The 20,488-nt window shown below is 50.4% G+C and overlaps 1 protein-coding gene across 1 annotated transcript in view; it reads right to left on the reverse strand.

Annotated features, from left to right (window-relative positions):
• Nucleotides 1-20,488, reverse strand: part of COL27A1 (collagen type XXVII alpha 1 chain) — a gene marked incomplete at both ends in the record, with an annotated part of 113,963 nt that overhangs the window by 74,693 nt on the left and 18,782 nt on the right. Inside the window, 5 exons of the mRNA XM_080940188.1 lie at nucleotides 104-157; nucleotides 762-806; nucleotides 9,104-9,157; nucleotides 10,583-10,636; nucleotides 20,116-20,169. Coding sequence (XP_080796314.1) covers nucleotides 104-157; nucleotides 762-806; nucleotides 9,104-9,157; nucleotides 10,583-10,636; nucleotides 20,116-20,169 — 261 coding nt within the window. The remainder of the gene's footprint in view (nucleotides 1-103; nucleotides 158-761; nucleotides 807-9,103; nucleotides 9,158-10,582; nucleotides 10,637-20,115; nucleotides 20,170-20,488) is intronic.

Here is a 20,488-nt window from a genome sequence, read left to right on the forward strand (position 1 = left end):
CCTACCCCCAGGGGCAGTATATTGGCTCCCCATCCACAGCCTCCCTCTCCTGGAGGCACTGTGGCTACCACCATGGCCACAGCTTCCAGAGTATATACTGCACCTGCCTGCCAGGGTAACCTTTGGCCCCTGGACTGCCCTCAGGTCCTGGCTGCCCCTGCGAAGGAACAAGAGAAATGTTAGGGAAGATGAGGTCCTTCTTTGCTCGCTCAGGGTCCCGGTGTTTGGGAGAGCACCGACAATGGACAGAAAAAGGGGCAAGAATGTGAGGCAAAGGAGGAAGACTGGCAAGCAATGTCTGCTGGGCCTTAAGCCCACCTCTCTAGAAACTGGTCAGACCAGCTCTGGGGACAAATCTTTCTGCTCCAGGCTCAAAATAAGAAAGCACAGAAGAGGGTTGGCTGGCTGTCCCCTGGCAGGGCTGCTGTTTGAGTTGGGCCAGGAGGCCAGAATTCCTGCAAACCCCAAGGCGAATGGAAGGGATAATATCGCCTAACATTGCCGGGGACAGGCCAGCCATTCATGGTTCTAACCAGAGTCCAGGGGCTCCTGCCAGCCCTGGGCTGGGCTCGGCAGTGCAGACACTGACTCTTCTAGGATAGTGTGACTGACTGGGTTGGGGGGGGGTGTGATGGGTGGGGGAAATCCTAAGGCCTTGTTCTGGGGTCCCAGAGAATCTCTGTCCAGGGACGAGGCTGGTGCCAAGCAGGGACTGGAAGAAGGAATATCAGGCAGTACAGGGCAATGCAGGCAGATCTCACCTGTTCTCCAGGGTGCCCTGCTGCTCCAGGATGGCCCTTGTGTCCCTGTGGGGTGAAGAACCGTCATCAGGCAACAGGCTTTATGGTAGGGACATGGAGCACATCACCTGCACAGAGGCAGGTTTTATGGCATTCACAGAGTGCTCTGGGGACATCTTTTGTTAGAGCAGAGAATGGGGGTAGGGTGAGAGACTATGGGCCAGTGCTCCACATTCCCAACCCTGCCTTGGAAATCCAGAGACTTGGAGGCAGTCAGAAACAGGAGCCATTTGTCTGTCGCATAAGGAACAGAAACAAGGTCAAACCGGAACACACATGGTGGCTGATGGACCCAGTCCAGCTCATGTACAATACCGTGACCATGTCACCCAGAGGCACGGCCTCCTTCCTTGCTGGCTCTGCTCTTACTCCAAGGAACAGAAGGCTGCCCCGGTGCTTGGTGGCAGCTTTGACCCTTCACCTTCATTCAGCGATACCGCACTGCCGCCTGGCAGGCCGCTCACGCCAGGGCTCTGCTGTGGAGAGACACTGTCTCTGACTTACTGTGCAAGTTTGCGTGGGTGATCGACCGTCTGCGGGCCTCTAATGGGGGATTTGAAACTCTTAGGCCCCTTAGATTCTATCTTCTAACTCCAATTTCTAGGACCCCGAGAGTCTATGACAAGGGATAGCAGTCTGCAAGTCAGCACGGCCCCTGAAAAGCTCGTAGACGTAACTCCCCACTCCATTCCTTTCTGTTTTGTTTCTCTTTTCTTTCCCCTTTCCTTTTTTCCTTCCTCTCTCCATGCCTTCTCTCCCTCCCTCCCTCCCTCCCTCCTTCCCTCCTTCCTCTCCCCCTTCCATCTACTCTTCCTTTCTTTTAAGAGAGAGTCTCATGTAGCCTTCAGCTTGCCATGTAGCTAAGGATGACCCCAACCTTCTGATCCTCCTACCTCCCTTCCCAAGTGCTGGCATTACAGGCTTGTGCCACCACAGCTGGTTTATGGGTGCCGGGGGGGGGGGTCAAACCCAGGACTCTAACGTTCTGGACAAACACTCTACCCCAGCCCCCAAATGCACTTGATCGGCACACACACAAACACAACCTCACACAGGTACACGTCAGCATCCCGGACCCTGGAGATGCACAGGAAGTCACAGTCTTCATTATAAACAGAAGAGTCTGTCTGAGGGAGAGGCTTGGGCAGTTCGCCAGCATTTCTTCTGAATCGTCTCATGCCGAGAGACTACCGCCCACGAAATACATCTCACTCTAGAGCGAGACCTGCCCCTGGGGGAAAAATCCTCCATTGGGCCACAAGTAGGCAAGGTGGACCCCAGACCACAGCCAGCAGCTGGACAGAAAGACCTAACAGATTGACCCCTAACCAGGGCTGTTACCTCCTTGCTGGTTAAGTGGCCAGAGACAATGACTCTACCTCCCTGAACTTTGATTTCCTCAGAATTCTAAAAATGGGTGGTAAGAGCCAATGCCTGGGTGGTAAGGTCTGCGTGGGAAGTGCCAAGCGCGGTGTCTGGCACTCCTTTCAGCAGCCTTAGAAACACCAGCTACAGTTATGACTGTGGCCGTCATTTCTTCATTCATTCACTCATTCAACAGTGATGAAATGTGCGTGGGCCAGCAGGGTTTTCCACATTGGGGAAAAAAAAAAAAGAGCCAGGCAGCATCCTTTGCCTTGGGAGCTGACATTCCTAGAAAGAAAAGAAGCACAAAGGGTAACCGTGGGTGGCAGGAGATGGGGTGCCATGGGCCGGGAGTGTCTGCTTTGCAAGATGAATGAATATGTTTCGGGGATCAGCTTCTCAACAACTTGAATGTGCTGAACACCATCACCCATGCACTGAGAAACGGTTTGAAATGGCAAGTTTGATGCTATGTCTCGTTGCCATCAACGAGGGACGTTAGGATACAGAAGATGGCATACCCGAGGAGGGTAGTGACATCCCGGAAGGTGGAGCAGAGAGCGCAAAAAGACCCAAGGCAGAAATGCTCTCAGTGAGCTCAGAGAAGCCCAGAACTGCAGAAGAAAGGATAAGGGGAGTGGGCAGAGAAGCAGCTGGAGGTCAGAGCGATTAAGGCTGTGTCAGGAAGCCCTAGGGACAGGGAAAGAGGCTTGACAGAGTATGAGGTGAGCACTTTTTCTCCCACAAAAGCAGCAAGGTGAGCCATGGGCGCTTGGCTGTGAGATTGAGCTCTGACAATCACCCCTCTGAACTCTCTCTGCCAAGCCCTGCTTGCCCTAGAGGATCACTGTAAACAGCCCAGAGCCTCAGGGACCAACAGCAACAATGAAGGTAGTGTGAGGCTGGACTTCTAGCTCTCCCATACTCTACTGAAAACCAATCCCCAAGCATCACTCTCCCCTAAAGACAAGGGATGTTAAATCCCGGATGAGGTTTAAGCAAATCTATGCTCAGGAAAGAGCTGGATGGAGGTGAACCACAGAATCCACCACGCCTCACCCTGTGCCTTAAGCACGCATGCTCACAAACACCCTGGCTCACTTCTAGGAGGCAGGAACCACTTGGGATGCTTACAGTGAGTCAACGGAGGCTCGAGGAGGTAAGGGACCATCCTGAAGCCACACAGCTTCCTTGGAAGAGCATGTGGTTCATGGCCCAAATTCTTTAGATGTTAACCACCAATCACTATAGTTGGGAGCAGCCCAGAAGAAAGACAGGAAAGGTCCCCTTAAAGATTCAGGTCTCTGAGACAGAGCCAATGGGTCATGGTCACATCCTAGGGCAAAGGTCAGTAGCAGATAATAAAGTACCCACATTGGATGGGACTGGAGTCACCATTTTGACCACCTCTTGCTTTACTGGACTGACAAAGAAGCTGAGGTCCCAGAAGACGGTCCGGCAAGAAGCGGAGGCCAAGGTTAGACCGTTCTCCAGACTCTAGATCTGTGATGGGCTGCTGTCTCAGTCAGTGAATGCCAGAGGGCCTCAAGTGTGACTCCAAGCACATGCTTCTAGAGCCGGTGGGAACAGTACAGCCCAGCACAGTCAAGGTGCGAGGTGGGGTGCAGAGGGGGCTCCCTGGAAGGCCCTTCAGTGGTGTTTACCAAACAGTTTTAAATCACAGGGGACAGGAGACTCTAAACCATTATCTTCTCTTGGCCCTGGCAATTACGGGGGCCAGTCCATCCTGCAAGGTGGCCCCAGGGCAGTGATTTTGTGTGTGGGGGTGAAGGGTGCCAGGTGGGCGAAGGGAGGCAGAGGAGCCACAGAAGCGCTGGGGCCATGGTTGCCAGTCAGGCGGGCCTCCGCAGGCCCCGTGTTTATAATAAGGCACGCTCTCTATTTTGGTTTAGGAGCCAGATTAATCACTGCCTACAGGAGGCAAAGAGGAACCAGACATCACCTCACCCCTGCCGCAAACAGTGGGGTGCTATTTGGATTTCAGGCAAGGGGGAGGGGGTTCTGCCACTGCCTGGGGGTCTGGATAGCAAACAGTGTGTGTCAGACCCAGGTCGATCCCCCACCCACTCCCCAGGGGATCTCACTCTGCAGTCTTGCTCAGGACCCAAAGGGCCTGGCAATTACAGGGGTGTGGGGCAGCCCACAGAACTCACCTGCCACCCCAGCAGCCCACCCCCCACCAGCAAAGAGGAGCAACGAGGAAGAAACTGAATGAGACTAAGCCTCTCTGGGCCTCAGTTTCCCAAACTGATTTCTCAGCACGGCATATGGGCTCCAAAGTTAGAGGATACTGAAATCTGTGGATTGCCTAGAAATATCAGACAGCTCGCAGGACATCCAACCCACCCGGTGAGTTGAGGAAGGGAGGCCAGGAAGGTCGAATTTTTCATGTGGCTCATTCATTCATATATATAGTCTTCCTTCTGTCCTTCCTTCCTTCCTTCCTTCCTTCCTTCCTTCCTTCCTTCTTTCTTTCTTTCAACAAACATCTGCTGAGCCTCAGTCATGACCAAAACCCAGGGGACAGGCAGCAGTAGACATAACATTGAACAAAAGCAATGAGGTCACCACCTTTTAGAAGAGGGTAGGGGCACTAAGGGCACAAGGACAAGAATGTTGGTAAAAAAGAAAAATTGGGTGCCTGAGATCAAAAAGCTCAGCTGCGGGGAGGTTGTACGGTATCCTGAGTGGAACACTGGAAAGAAGGGCAGTGGGGCAGTGGGGCAGTGGGGCAGTGGGGCAGAGCAATAGAGATGGGGGTAGAAACGGTCTGAAACAGGAACGAGGCTGGTGGGAATGGGTCGCAAGAGCCCAGCTTGGAATTCGGTGTCACAACTGAGAGAACAGCTGGTTCTCAGAAAGGCAGGGGTCATCATCTTTGTCCTCCATCTTTATCCCATTTCCAAGGGCAGTGACCAACTGGGCGGGACAGGAGGACCAGTGACCCACAGAGGACCCTGGGGAAGCGATGTTGAAAAAAGAAATGAGTCTCAGCGTACCAACTTCCTTCCATTAGTCATGTCTGCCTGGCACAGAGTGCTAAGACTCAGAGGTCTATTATCAGCTCTTGGCAAGACAGATCAATTGATGATGTCGGCCAGAGGTACTGGAGAGAGGGAGGGGTGGGGCCGGGCAGATGGAGGCGCCCAGTGTGCGCTGAGGAAAAAAAACTCCGTCATGCAGTCGGGAATCCCAAGGAGGTTCAAAAGATGAGAAACGGGAAGAGAGTTTTTGAGAAGAGAAGCAAACAGTATTAATGACAGATGTGGAGAAGGGCAAGGGCATAGTAAAGAGCAACACGGGGAGGCAGAAGGCTGGAGACACTGGGGCTGAAGTAAGGGGCCATGCATGCCACGCCCACTCCTGCTCTGCTGTGGAGGGGCACGCTGGGGGCTGGGACTGCCCTGTGCTCTGCAGGACTAAGCAGGGCATCACCCTTGAGCAGCTCCAACCCTCCTGTCTTCTCGAGGTTAAGCATGGTTGGATCTTTGTTATCCTAGTACTAGGGACCCTGGCACAGAAGGATCACTGTAAGTTTTGAGGCCAGCCTGGACAGCAGAGTATGTCTGTGGACCTTTCTTTCAGTCTTAGGTGGGGAGCAGCGTCACATCCACAACAACAGCCAAAGGCAGCCAGGTCAGCCGCCAGACCTCATGCAGGGTGGGAAGGGCAGCTTATCTGGTGAGCCATGAAATAGCTAGAGAATTAATGATACCAGATGAGTAAGGATTCTTTAGCTGTTTCTCTTTCAGGACCACCATTACCATTCATTCATTCATTTATTTATCCAGCCAATACATATGGTGTCTGTCATGTGCCAGCCCTGTGTGAGTGTTGGGGCCAGAACATCCCATTAACCTTCACAACCATCCACTGGACAGTGGAAGCTCAGCATATAGAGGCGGCTTCCCTCCCCCACATTCACAGCCACAGGAGGCAGAGCTGGGGACTCCATCCCACTCCATTCAAATGAACCCTGTCATAAAGAAGCCTCCTTTGAATGGGAACTGAGTGGTCCTCTGCTCTTGGTTGAGACGCTGTCTCAGTCAGCCTGGCGGTAAGAAAAAGGGGCTCGAGAGGGTCAGAAGACCCAGGTTCAGACCACAGCCTTCTGCTTTAAGACATAAGGAAGATTTCTCTCTAAAGTTGGTGGCTCTGGGTCTTGGCTGCGTGTGGGACCTACTTGGGGCCTTTCAGCGGCTCTGTTGCCTGAATCTAGTGCCTAGCCTAGAACCCCCACAGTGGCACCAACACTAGGCAGTGTTGAGGACCACCATCATAGAAAATACCTCCTAGCTCTGATGACTTCACCTGTCACTCAACACCAGGGTCAAATGAGGGTTCAGAGCATAAGTCCCCATGTGCTAACAAGAAGTTGGGTCTTGGCCTTCTTAACTATGAAACAGGGATACCTTTGCCGGCTGGATGAGACTGCAGTGTATGTGTGTGTCTGTGCGTACATGATCAAATGTGTGCACACACACGTGCGTGCATGCATATGGAAGCCAGAGATCAACCTTACTCAAGGGACATCCTCCTTGATTTTATTTGATTTTAGAGACAGGATCTTACTATGTAGCCCTGGCTAACCTAGCGCTCTGTATGTAGACCAGGCTGGCCTCAAATCCGGAGAGCCACCTGTCCCTGTTTCTTAGGTACTGGGATTATAAGTGTGTGCCACCACACCCATCTTGTACTGTTGTTTGGGACAGGGCATCCAAGTGGGACCTGGAAGTTGCTGGTTAGTCCAGACTTACAGGACAATGGGTTCTGGGGTCTTTCCCGACTCCAGCACTGGGATACAAATCCATCCAACCGTGTTTGGCTTCTCACACAGTGCTACGAATTGAACTCAGGTTTTCAGGCTTTTCTGGCAAGCACTTTACTGACAAAGATGGCTCCAATCATGACTTCTGATGCTCTTAATTGCCACCCGTTTTCCACTGGCATTCCCAACCAGAACTCTCTTCTGTTCACTTGCTCCACAGCCTCTTCCTATTCTCCAATACATGCTTCTGCCCTTCAAGGCAGGTCAGCACATAGTGGGTGTTCAATACATTCTGAATGGATGAATGAATGAATGAATGAATGAATGAATGAATGGACCAAAATGTAATGCCACAGACAGATGACATTATCTCTGTTGACCTCTGTTCCTTCTCCTCAGGGTTCCCACGGAGAAGACATAGTCACGTTGGAGCAGCAGGGCTAAGTGGCCCTGCAGTCACCAGAGATAGGGAACTGACTGTAGGAATAAGCCCCGGAACAGAATAGCAAACCATTCACTCTCCTCTGTGACACCCCCTCTATTAGAGGGTCCCTGTCCCAGGGCCTGTGCTCTACACGTGGTGACATGGAGCCTTCCTGTTTTAGACCAACGCTTCTATTTTAGACCTGGTCTCTGGGCCAGGATTGCAGGGTAAATTTCCCAACCGCTGAAGATGCTCGCTTAATTCAGAAGATGTCCAACCCTGATTAGTGGAGCAGGGACTTTCAGCATCCCTGGCCATCTGCTAAACACAGGGAACCCCAGAATGCTAGGCAGGAGGAGGCACAAGCCTGTGTTTCCTCCACCTCCTCTACTGCCTCAATACTCCATCTAAAGGGAGACCACCACGGTCTGCTTTATGAGTCAGACATAGGGGCCTTTCCCACTCAAGGCTCCTCCACCAGAAAGCGCAAGAACATGGGCCAGGTACTAAGTAGCAGATGTACCGTGCCAGAAAACTGCTTTTCTGAGGCCAGGCTGGCCTCTAGCATTTAAGTTATAGACTGTTCTGCCACAGAAGGTAGTAGTGGAGGGAGTGACAGCTATGAGCTTCCAAATTCCCCGTGTAATGGAGACACTCAAATTAAGGAACAGCCTGGGGCCAGTAAACACCCTGGCTGTCCCATTGAAAACCAGATGACTAGTCTAGGGGGCAGACAGCTGGGGCCACATCTGGTAACCAGAGTAGAAATGAGCCCTGGGCCCACGTGACTGTTGGACATCTTCATGACCAAGAGAATCTTCCTCAAAAGTGATTGACCTCTGGCCTACGCTGTCTTTCCTGCCTGTCCAGGACACCTCCTGTATACAAGCTACATTATTACCAGGAAGAAGAACCAGAGTTATAAACCCAATGTCCACCCTGCTAGTGAGACAAGATTCAAGACTGAAAATAACAAAGATGGGTCGTGTGTCCCTGAACATAACAAAAATGGCCACATTGATCCCAAAGTCTGAGTGACTTCAAGGGGAGGTACAATTAATCTTGAAGGAGAGGGGGGTGCTGGCTGGGGACAAAGGAAGGAGTCCAAGGTGTCTGGAGATCCCAGCCTGGAAAGCTGCAGAAACCCATCAACATCATCCAAGAGCAGACCCAGGATGGCTGAAGAGGTGGTGCTTATAACAACCACGCTGGCATAACAACCACGTGGAACACACAAAGGCTGTGTGTCCTCTGCAGAATGTGTCCTGTAGCCCATCAGTGAGAGGAGACTCAGGCTCAAGAGTTAAGGATGGAACTCAGACCTTTCCTCTGAGTCGCACAGCAGTGAGGAACCAACCACAGTCTCTGTCCTCCTTACACAAGAGGAGAGACACTGAGCCCCAAGCTACTCAGCCAGTGGGACAGTTCAGACAGTGCTCTAACCATCCAAAGCATGCTTCAGGGGTACCCATCTTGGGGATACAGTGATCCAGAGTAACTTCTAATCACACCTCATTAATCCACAGCGGGGTTCACTTCCCACCAAGGGGGCTTCTAACCCTAGCAGGCTCAGGATTCAGGACCCTCTCATCTCTTGCCAATGGACTCCATGCCCAGGGAACACAGCTACAACCAGGAGGCATAGGTGGCCCACAATGCTTCTGCTAGAAGGCCAAGCTTGCTGGCAAGTCCTTGGCCAAGGCCAAGCACAGAACCAAGTCCTACCTTCCGTCCCAAGGGTCCTGGATTTCCGGAGAGCCCAGGCAAGCCCATGTTGCCCTGTAAGACACAGACCAGAGAGTCAGGGGAGAAACTGGACAGTGTGACCCCCACCGCGATGGCTGAAACTACTCCTGGAGGTTCAATAAGGCCTAGAAGTCTCAAGGAAGAAATGGCAGTCACTGGGCAAGATGGGATCAGGAGAATGGGTGGAGTATTCAGCCCCCCAAAATCCCTGAAACCACTCTCTCTCTCTCTCTTTCTCTCTCTCTCTCTCTCTCTCTCTCTCTCTATATATATATATATATATATGTGTGTGTGTGTGTGTGTGTGTGTGTGTGTGTGTGTGTGTTATGTTGAGGGTTTATGCAGAAACATCATATGGAGAGTGTGTTCTGATGTTAAGAGCATGGTTGAACGCACACTCTACCCTGTACTGACCTGATCAATGTCACCATCACTGGGGGCTGGAGGTCACCAAGCGAGGGGGGGGGGCTCTGCCATGCAGGGTCAAAGGAAAGACCCGTAGGTCACTGTGTAACGATATGCTGATCTGGAGTCTGTGCTTTCTTGTTTTCAATCTAGGTCTCTCTGCCCTGGGAGTTATTGAGAATTCGGGGAGTAAACACGGGCAGTGTCCTGGGACTGAGTCACTTAGTGCAGGTCTTCTGAAGTAATGAAGTAGTGAGCCTCCTGTGACAAGAAAAGATCAACAGGAGCCCGCCCCCCTTCTGAGTGAGTGAGTGTGTGTGTGTGTGTGTGTGTGTGTGTGTGTGTGTGTGTCTATACCTAATAGCTGGATACAGATACAGAGATATGAGTCCTAACCTTCCAGACACAGACAAAGCCAAGTAGACCTGAATGGCCTCCCCTAGACTCTAGAGTATGCTATGTGAAGCCTATGATTAGATGCTGGAGTTTGGGCCCTCTCTTCCTACTTGACCTCCAGGACTCTTGCTCAGCAAAGAGACTGCTGCTTTGGGAAGAGGGGAGGTCCTTTGACTTGAGTGTTTTCTCTTCCACAAGCAACCCATTTAGCTTCATAGCCTGAGGGAGCCAGGACATCCTGAGGCCCTGACTTTTCACCTCCCTCGCTCTGCAGACGTGAGGTCTCTCTGCTCCAGTGAGCATTCTCAAGGGCTTTGAAGGTCAGTTGGAAGTTTCCGGGGCACTGAACACCAAGAAGGTTATAAATGGCGGCATCAATCACCAAGGAAGTCCCACAGAAAGCTATGGAGCACTCGGTGAAAGGACATTTGCCAAGGGGTGTCCACAGAACAAATCTGTTCATTTGTTTGACCAGCCATAGCCTAGGGAGGTGGTGTTGGCAATGGTCACAGTCTCTGTGTTGGGATAGACCAAGACCCTAAAGGAAAACACCAAACCACTCCACTAGTCAGGGCTTCATGCATTCCGGGACCTGTGTAGTCTCTTCCCACAAGAGGGCTCCTGGGGAGGGTGGAGTATTGGGGCTTCTAAACCTACCTTCGCCCCATCGTGAGCCTGTCCTGGTGAGAGTCCTGGGTCCCCTTTCTGCCCCTGAAATAAAAACAAGTCCACCTTAGTCATCACATTGCCTTGAGCGTGTCCCCACACAGTGCGTGCACTGTCTTCTTTCCTAGTTGGCCCGTTTTCACTTACGTAAACGCTCCCCCTCAATTCTGTCATGCTCCTGTTCTAACGCCATCCATAGCTTCCCTCTGACTCCATGACTCCCGATTCCTTCCTGCTTCCCAGTTTTCTATGATCTGGTCCCAGACAGTGCAAGCCCCGCTCTCCTGTCACCAGCCAAGTCCATAAAGAAGGTGTCACCGTGTATCATGTCCACCCAGTCTGCTGTCACTCCTGACCTTCTCCACCCCACCTACTGTCACCAGGCTGCACCCAGACATGGCTCACACTACCTGCCACCAGGCCCTTGCTCAACTGAGGGGAACCACAGAACCAGACAGTGTTCTTTAAGATGCCCAACTCCCAGTCACTGTCAGGAACCAGTCTGTCCATGGGTTGCTTGCTGTTTTTCCTGTCCTAAGGGACACAGCCAAAGTCACCTAGACTCTAATTTTCCAGAAAGCTGATGTCTGCCTCTTCTATCACCAGGAGCCCACAAACAACACACCAGAGACCATTCCTAACTGCATACTGCACTACACTCCCACTCTAGACCGAGGCAGAGTATAGACAACCCCACCAGCCCAAAGTACATCTAAGGAAGCTGAGTCCAGAAGTAAGAGCTTTCAGGAATTCAGAATAAGACACACAGAACTGAGACCGGAGCCCTAAACCAGGACGCTCAGGTCTGTGAGAGCCCACCAGTGGGATGCGGGCAGAATACCAGAGAATGATAGTAATATGGAGTCTCCATTTGGAGCAAGCACCATTCATTCCTGGAATATGAGAGGGTTCTGCCACAAGGATCCTGGTCTCTTGGACCTGGGTCAGCATAAAAGCTGAAGACCTCACTGGCTGCATCTCACAGGGACAAAAGAAAGCTCTCACTTGCAGGAGAATGCCTGGAGATTTCAAGCCACCCTCATTCCTTCTCCCTAAGCTTTCTACCTCCTTGCCTTAGTGAGTTCAGAGTCAGAAGTCTTGGGTGGAAGCCCTGAGCCTGCCATGGGCTCACAGTAGGACCACAGGCCAAGGGTCTTCTCCTCTCTGAGCTTTGGTTTCCTCACTTTCATAACAGGGGACCGTGTAGCTTACATGCACACTCGCACACAGACTGGCTTCGAGGGTTTCTAGGCAGAAGGCCAGTGGGATAATGGCTGTGACACACAGGAAGGGTGACTTGGCCAACTCTATTTAACTTTCATTAAGTCTTTTCTCTGTGAGAACTCAGACCTCCCAAATCCTAACTTGGTCCACCTTCACCAGAAACCATGTCGTTCTGGGCTGGAAAGAACCTCTGCTTGCTCTTCTAGTGTGTGTACACTGAGGTAAAGTTCTACACGCTTTCACTGCTGCAAATGAATGACAGGGACTGGGGTTTAGAGAAGCCACCATAGCCTGGGCTAACCAGTGGGTAGGAAGTAGGTTGGCCAACATCAAAGCCTTTATTTACAGCCTGAGGTTCTTGGTTCTCCACCTCCAGCTATGCCATTATTCCTCCAGTCAGCTGCTTCAGTGGGAAGGCCAGCCCTTCTTGGAAGATTCCAGAATCTCAATTCTATCACTCTGAGGGCTCCCACCACAGGGGAGTGGGGTTTCTGTAGAACCCCACCTCCAGATGCACCTGACATTATGGTCATCCCTCTGAGCCACCCCCAACACTCTGTAAATCAGAAGCCCTGCTCCATGCCTTTTATGTTCACAGTGCCAGTCCTGGGCCAGGCTACCCAGCTGCCAAGGATTCCTGTGGCCAAAAATGGATAGAGATTCTCCCCACCCCACCATGCCCACCACGGTCTGCAGCCAGCAGAGGAGTTGGCACGCAAAGCTCACAGGAATAGGTCATTGTGAACTCTATTCTGCCATTTCACAGAGCACAAAGACGGATAGATACCCAAAGTCCTGGCTAGGCTCCTTAGTAATTGATGATTTTCCTATACAGTGTCAGCAAGAGTGTTTGGATATAATCTCTGTCCAAAGATGGACTAATATGGTGGACATTTATTAACACTCAATACAAGCCAGGCGTGGTACTGAACACCAGGAATGGTGTGGTAAAAAAAATAAGACTCAGGAGTCAGGCCCCTTGGGAAGAGACTCCAGAAAGAACAGTCACAATAGCCTAACCTTTAGTGGGTGTTCTTCTAATCCCTTCATACATACTAGTTCATTTAACCCTCAAATCTATAAAAGAGCCACATTCATGAGCCCCATTCTACAGAAGAGGAAAGGAAGTCAGAGCAAGGGTTTGCCGCTTACCCAAGGTTAGACAGCGAGTGGGAGGAATTTAGGGCCAGGAAGTCTGGCTGCAAGCTCTTTACATTTCAGCACAGTGCAGTGAAGATCTACACCCCAGTGCTAAGTGGAGGGCAGGGAGAAGGCTGAGAGTTTTGTCTAATAGTAGATAAATCCCTGAAAGGATTGCAAATAAGCCGAGGCTAAACAGAAGAGGACAAGGAGGGCCATCTCAAGGTATCCTGCCTAGACAAATGATGGCTTCTAGGATGGAGACTTTTCTGGTGTCTTCAGCCCTTTGACACCACAACAGCCTGTTGCCATCTGCAAAGTTCACACTTGACGTCACAAGACCCTGTTGTCATCTGCAAAGTTCACACTTGAGATCTGCACCAAAGAGGTTTTAAAAAGATCACAAATCGCCTGTTTTAAGTAAGTTTATAATTGTGTTGGCTTCATTCATTGTGCTCCTTGACCTTTTGTAGCCGGTGGGCCATGAGCTAAACACAGCTAGATGCCTACAAAAGGTGAGAGAAAAACAATAGACAATATTTTATAAATTCTTTGTGTGCTGAGGACAAGGGTTTGGACATTAGACCCAGTTATTCAGTTAACATGCCCATGTGACCTAAAGGAAGCCCCATGGTGACCAGGAACAAGGCATATGGTGGCCTCTGCTTGGACTAGTTCATGAAGCCTTAAAGCCAAGTAGAATGCATAAAAGGATAACACATGAATATTAGGTGTTAAGAATATGGTGGGAAGAGGACCTGTGCTGGGCTCCATCCCTTCAGGAAGAAGAGTAGAAAACTGAGGGCTCTCTGTGAGGCCTCAAAAAGACAACAAGACAGAGAAAGACTAAACCACAAAGGATCAAGAAATGCTAGGCTGGAAGAATCCCCTATAACTCCCTTGTGACTTCAAGTCTACAGTATAGGACCTGGCCCAGAGACAGCATCACAAAACACTTCATGAATAAGCAGGCAGGCTCTCAAGAGAAGCAGAAGCTACATCTGGCTATGTCCTGGGTCTTCCTCTGAAGATTTCCTCTGTGGTTATTACTGTTTCTCGGGTTCAGAAGTCCCAGCCAATGCAATAAAGCAGGAAAAAACAAATAGGAGGAGGAGTCGAAAGTATGCAAACCTTTGCAAACCACACGACTTCCTGCCTTGAATATTCAGAACTAAGTGACACTCAAGCAGAGCAGACAGTGTCTTCAGTAAAGAGAGAAAAGGCTGGGTCATACATGAGATATAAAAGTGCAAAAATAAGAAGCTCTCCCCAGTCACAGAAATCCAGCAGAAAGTCTAACAGCAACAAAACATTAAATTTCTACGTTTAAACTGAATAATGAATTCACAGGAATTATGCAATAAAAACTATAAAAGTTTGCTGAAAGATGTTTAAAAGCCTTGACCCAAACCAGGAGACATATCATGTGTGTAGTGGCTAGAAAAACTTATTATTTCAAAGATGCCAACTCTTCACAAATTAATATAGGCACTTAATTTCAGCCTTAGAACAACAGCAGCAACAACAACAAACAAGAATGACTTTTAAATGGGAATGGAAATAAAATTTATCTAATGGGAAAAAAATTGCTGGAAATGTTTGAAATGAAGCAAGGAGGGGACACACATAAACACATTACAAAGACAGTAAACATCATGTAAACTAACATTTCGCTAGCATGCAGACAGACACGAAACACAATAGAGTGACTTAAACCAGACCTTGGTTTACCTCCCAGCAAACACCAGAGCAAAGACTGCTGAAGAAATGGTTAACTGCGGTGGGAAAGCAACAATGAAGAGCTAGTTCACATCCCAACCCCACTAAGATTAATTCCAGATGGCTTAAGAAGTGCAAGTACAAATTATATTGTGGAATAACTAGAAATAAAGGTGGACACATCTGATTCTAACATGAACAAGGGAGGGGACAGAGAGAGGGAAGGAGGGAGGGAAAGAGGGAAGGAGGGAGGGAGGGAGAGAGAGAGGGAGGGAGGGAAGGAGGTAGAGAGACAGGGAGGGAGGGAAGGAGGGAGAGAGGGAAGGTTAGAGGGAGGGAGGGAGGGAGGGAGGGAGGGAGAGAGACAGGGAGGGAGGGAGGGAGAGACAGGGAGGGAAGGAGGGAGGGAGGGAGGGAGAGAGAGACAGGGAGGGAGGGAGGGAGAGAGACAGGGAGGAAGGGAGGGAGGGAGAGAGAGAGACAAGGAGGGAGGGAGGGAGGAAGGGAGAGAGGGAGGGAGAGAGACAGGGAGGGAGGGAGAGAGGGAGGGAGAGAGACAGGGAGGGAGGGAGAGAGGGAGGGAGAGAGACAGGGAGGGAGGGAGGGAGAGAGGGAGGGAGGGAGGGAGGGAGGGAGAGAGAGAAAGTGAAGAACCTGGGGCTGCAGCTCAATGACAGAGCACATGCTTAGCATGCATGTGACCGTGTGTTCAATCCCCAGTTCATCGAAAGTGGGGGCTAGGAAGATGGCTCGGCTATGAAGATGTTTGCTGTGGAAACTTGGAACCTAAGTCTGCTCTCCAGAGCTCATGTAAAGGTAGATGGAGGTGATTCCACAGTCATCGTCTCACCTCTAAATCACACTATGGCATGAATTCACGTGCACACACACACACACACACTCACACACTCACACAACTACATACATACATACATACGTACATACATACATATACACAAAACCATACACAATAATATCAAGAACAATAGATGAAAACTTTAAACATTTAAAAGGAAAGAACCACACTAGGCAGTAGATCCTTCTCCAAATCATGAGACTCACTATAAGTTCATTAAAAATGTTATTACCGTTAATGTGTCATGGATGTGCAAGTGTGCATGCACATGTGTATACATGTATGTGTAGACCACAGGATGGCCTCTGCTATGATTCTTTACATGTCCTCTATCTTTTGAGAGAGGTGGAGGTTGAGACTGAGCCTCTCAGTGGCCGGGATTTTAACGAGTAGCTCAGGCTGCCCGGCCTGCAAGCCCCAGATCCTTCTGACTCAGTTTCCCTAATATGAGGATTACAAATGTGTCTCATCACACCTGCTTTTTCCCCCTTAACACGGATTCTGGAGACTGGACTCAGATTCCTAGACATTTTGCTCAACTGGGCAACCTCTCCAGTCCTAGTATTGTAAATTTTTACAAATAGAATAAAGCTTCCACTTGTGAAAATCACCATCAATAGCCTTATGGGCAGTGACCGAACCAGGAAAATGCTTCTGAGAGAAGCTCTCATAAGTTTCATATGTATGCCAATAACATGACAACATCCCAAAACCCCCAGTAAAATAATTAGTAAGTGGTGAAACATATTTCAAATGGACATAAGGAAAACATGCCATAGATAATCAGCAAAAATAATGAACTGTCTTTTTTTTTTTTTCAGTGTCTTTCTCTAATGTTCTTCCAGCGTTAGCCCAACCTTCCCCAAAGGCAGTGGCTAAGACAGACATTAACAGCTAGCTAGGCAGCCTCAGCTTTTCTGTACAGGCATGTTAGAAATTATTTACATATGCTGCATGCATACACCTATCTATACTGTGACACACAGAAAACACACGTGGTTCGGTCCCGAGAACAATGCAGTAGGGGTGTGATCTATTATGATCCCTGTTTACAGAAATGGAAGCCAGGTCTGGAGCTTTTAAATAATTAGCCCGAAGTCACACATGCAGTGCAGGGTGAAACCAGAATTCAATAGGGCCCTCTGGCTCCTGAGTTCATGCTGGAAACTTTTTTATGAGCGTATCCTAGTACAATAATTAGATATTCCAACACTCAGGCATAGTCAGATTCTTCAAGATGTTACATGTATATTAACAGAAGTTAGTTTTGAACAGGGAACACAGTTACAGGGGAAAAAATGGGGTAAGAATACTGACAGGGTGCCTGCCACCAGCCATTAGAACACACTCAGGATTAAACATTCACAACAGGAAATGCTTGTGACGGAATGTAAAATGAGGAGGGCCAGACAGCAGCCTCGGTGAGGGAAAACCACATCCCGCAGGGGACACACACAGTATTAGACAAGCCCCAGAGTGGGAGGCTGGAGGCATCCTGTGGCTCTGCGCCCGGTCTTGGGGTCAGACTCTGGGAATCTCACCTTGCCACCTACTAGAAATGTGACCCTTGAGCCCTGGCTTTCCTCCTCTGTAAAATGGGAGTGGAATAGTAAGTTATGCTTTACAGAGTGAGGGCAGTTCTCTGAGACCCCTCCTCCTCCTGAACGTAGGACTCAGCCTTGACACTTTTGCTCCTGACCTCCCAGAACGATAAAGCCTTTTGTCTCTCCCTTCCCTTTTCTGTTCATTTTGACTTTGCCTCTCATCCTAGAGGCTGGTGGGGTATCTTTACCATACCAGTCAGAGTAAGGCAGGCTCTGTGCCACCACAGCTGTCAACAGCATAATAGGGTCTCAGTAAACCAAGGATGATGACTAGATAGATTGGCAGTCTTAGAGGAAGCTAACACCATGCTAAAGACAGAGCAAGCTACATGCAGGACCTGAGCAAGGCCAGCCTTGGGATTCCACCAGGTTACTTCTGGGGCCCGTGAGCAATGAGGACCCTCCAGACACACTCCTCTTCCTCCTCCTCCTTCTCCTCTTTTTACTCTCACCTCCCTCCTTCTCCCCCTCTCCTCTTCTTTCTCCTCTTCTTTTTCCTCCCCTTCTCCCCTCCCCCTCCCCTTTTTCCTTCTCCTCCCCTCCTTCTCCTCCTCTTTTTTCTCCCCCTCCTCCCTCCTCTTTTCTTCCTCCCCCCTGTCTCTCCTTCCCCCTTCTTTCCCCCTCCTCCCTCTCCTCCTCTTCCTCCTCCTCTTCCTCTTCTGTCTCTGCCAAGCCACCAGTTCCATCCAGATAGAAGGAACTCTACCTGGCCACACCACTTGATCAGAGACAGAACGAAGCCAAGCTCAGCAGACCGAGGTCTCTGACCCAGCTGCTCTTCCCTGAATCACTTCCACTCACTTGTGCCAAACACCCAGGTAAAGGCCACAGCCTCTGCCTTACAGTGTGTGGTGTTTAATGGGAGTCCCAGTGAGGAAGGCAGCTTTCACTTCATAATTTTCTCTGGAACTCACACCCTTGGTTACACCCAAGGATGAACACTCACATTCTGAAATGCCTAGGACCAGTCAGAAAGTGCTTGCACTGAGCCACTATCTTCCATATTAGATTGGCACAGAATAACTCAGCCAGTCAGTCCTTTCCACATATTCAAGCTCCATGTGGCAGGAAGATTTGCCTGCTAGGGACTCTAACTCCAACTCTAACCCTAACCTTAACCCAAACCCTAACCGTAACTCTAACCTTAATCCCTACTCCTACCCCTAACCCTAACAGCCCTGGATCAAGCCCTTCATTTGGGAGAAGCTTCTAGACTCTTGCCACACACACAAAACCGTGTAGGATAGACTAGGCTGCCTGCAGTGCTAAGAGGGTATCCAGGGCCAGCAGAGCATCCTCCTGCAAGCAAGGGACCAGTTAGGAGGGAGCAAGCTTAGGGCAAACCCAGCCGTTCAAATATCCCAATGGACCCCCGGACTCTGCCAAACAAAAATCTCCAAGGAAAACCTCGCTCCTCCTCACCCATTGGGACAAATTCCTGCATTGGGTGTTTATTGGCCCATGACTCAGTTTGTCCATCAGTAAAATGGGTAGAGTCCTCACACTTATCTTTCTCGTCAGGATGGGACGAAATGAGACAGGGAGTAAGGTACAAGCACAGTGCCTTCTGGGAGAAAGCAATGATCCACACCTGCTGCACACAGCACCTGCTGGGCATTGGATTCTTGAGGGCCCCACTGCCTGCCTTCCGAGAAGGTACCTCAGTCCAGCCTGACCTGACAGCCACAGACCTTGGCAGCCTGAGGCAGCTCCGTGCAAGGACTCAGGCATAAGGCGCTGGTCCTGTGCATCTGCCTGTCCAGGGAGTCCCATATGTAGTCTTTGTCTTCCGGTTCAAGAGAATCTGATGGGCCAGCCAAAGCCACTCTGGGAGTCTCGAGAGCTTGTTTTTAGAGGTCAGTCATTGCTTACTCTGCACGACCCAGGCCAGACAGTTAAAACTCTTTAATCCATTCACCTTTGCATTTGGCTTAGCAAAGAGTGACCCTGGACCCTGACCAGTGTTGTCCACCTGGCTACCCTGTGACCGGCATGGGTGGGAGGGATGGGCAGGAAGCCAGGGAGTCAGGAGACTCTGCTTTTCTTGGCCTACACTGGTGGGTAATTCACTTAACTCCATGCTGCATACGATCTCCCACCCCTACTCTTGGGCAGACCGTTCCAGAAACTTTTTTCCCTATGGCCCAAATACTATGCTGGACACTACTCCAGACAATGGCTTGACACCTTAATGTCTGCCCTCGGCAGAAGCTCAGTGGCTGGGGTTCTGTCCTCATGGAAGCCCCAGCTGTGACAGTCTTCTGAGAAACAAACCTTGTTTTCCAAGGGGGCCCCTAGGGGAGGTGGCAGCCTCTGCTGACCCCTGAGGCCACTCTCTCTCCAGCTCCGAGCTCTCCTGATTTTCAGGTATTTCCCAGGACCAGTCCTGGCTTGGCTGAAGGTTTGCAAGCACGATGTCTTCTCAGCTCTTCTAGCCTGAAGGCCATCACTCTAGCCAGTGACAGAGTCCCAGTGTCCCAGCTCCTTTCAGTCTCCATCTTTCTCCCCTACTCCAGCACCTGGGCTGCATCACACTCCAGTATGACTCCTCTCTCCAGGGTCAGCCAAATCCTCACCCCAATCCTATCCCCAGCCTCAGCAATCTTCTATCCATCCATCTGTACACGACTCTCCCAACTTAAGGCTGCCACACCTCCCCAAGGTCTATCTCCCAACCCATAAACCTATATCCTTGGGGGACATTCAATGTCAGTGCAATCTCTGGGAAGCACTAGGCTGCTTTCTTTCTGCCTGTTCTCACCTCAAGGGCTCCAGGTTTGAGCTGCCACCTCTGAAACTAACCACAGGCTAAACCCAGAGACTGTTAGCTTCATACTGCACAGACAGCCCCAGTATAGAGCAGGGTGCAGGGAGAAAGTAGAATGTCTCCAGTCTGGAAGGGAATTCTCCTCAAAGACCCTAAGCGTCTTCCAAAGGAGCGCCCCGACCCTTTGTCACCCCATGGCCACTGATATACTCACTTTGGCTCCAGGAGGGCCAGGTGGGCCTGGGTTTCCATACGGCCCAGGAGGACCCTGGAAGGAAAGGGAGAGGGGAAAAAAGAGATGAGGAGAAAGAACATCCCACTTCCGATAATCCTGCCCCCATGATCCTGCTGCCTTCTGTGTGAGCCCCTTCCTCAGCCCTGTCAGCTCCTCTGCTTCTCCCGAGAGAGGAGCCCTGAAGTTCTGGGGCTGCGTGGGCACGTCCATTGCCTTATCCCATCATCCCACCCACCTAGGTAGGTGCCAGCATTACCCTTGCTTTGAAGAGGCAGCATTCAGAGGGTACTTGGTTGGCTAAGCGCAGAGCGATCTTTGGCCTAACCTTTGCCCCTGGACATACACTGCCACA

Source organism: Micromys minutus (genome assembly GCF_963924665.1).
Source record: "Micromys minutus genome assembly, chromosome: 28".
Lineage (NCBI taxonomy): Eukaryota > Metazoa > Chordata > Mammalia > Rodentia > Muridae > Micromys > Micromys minutus.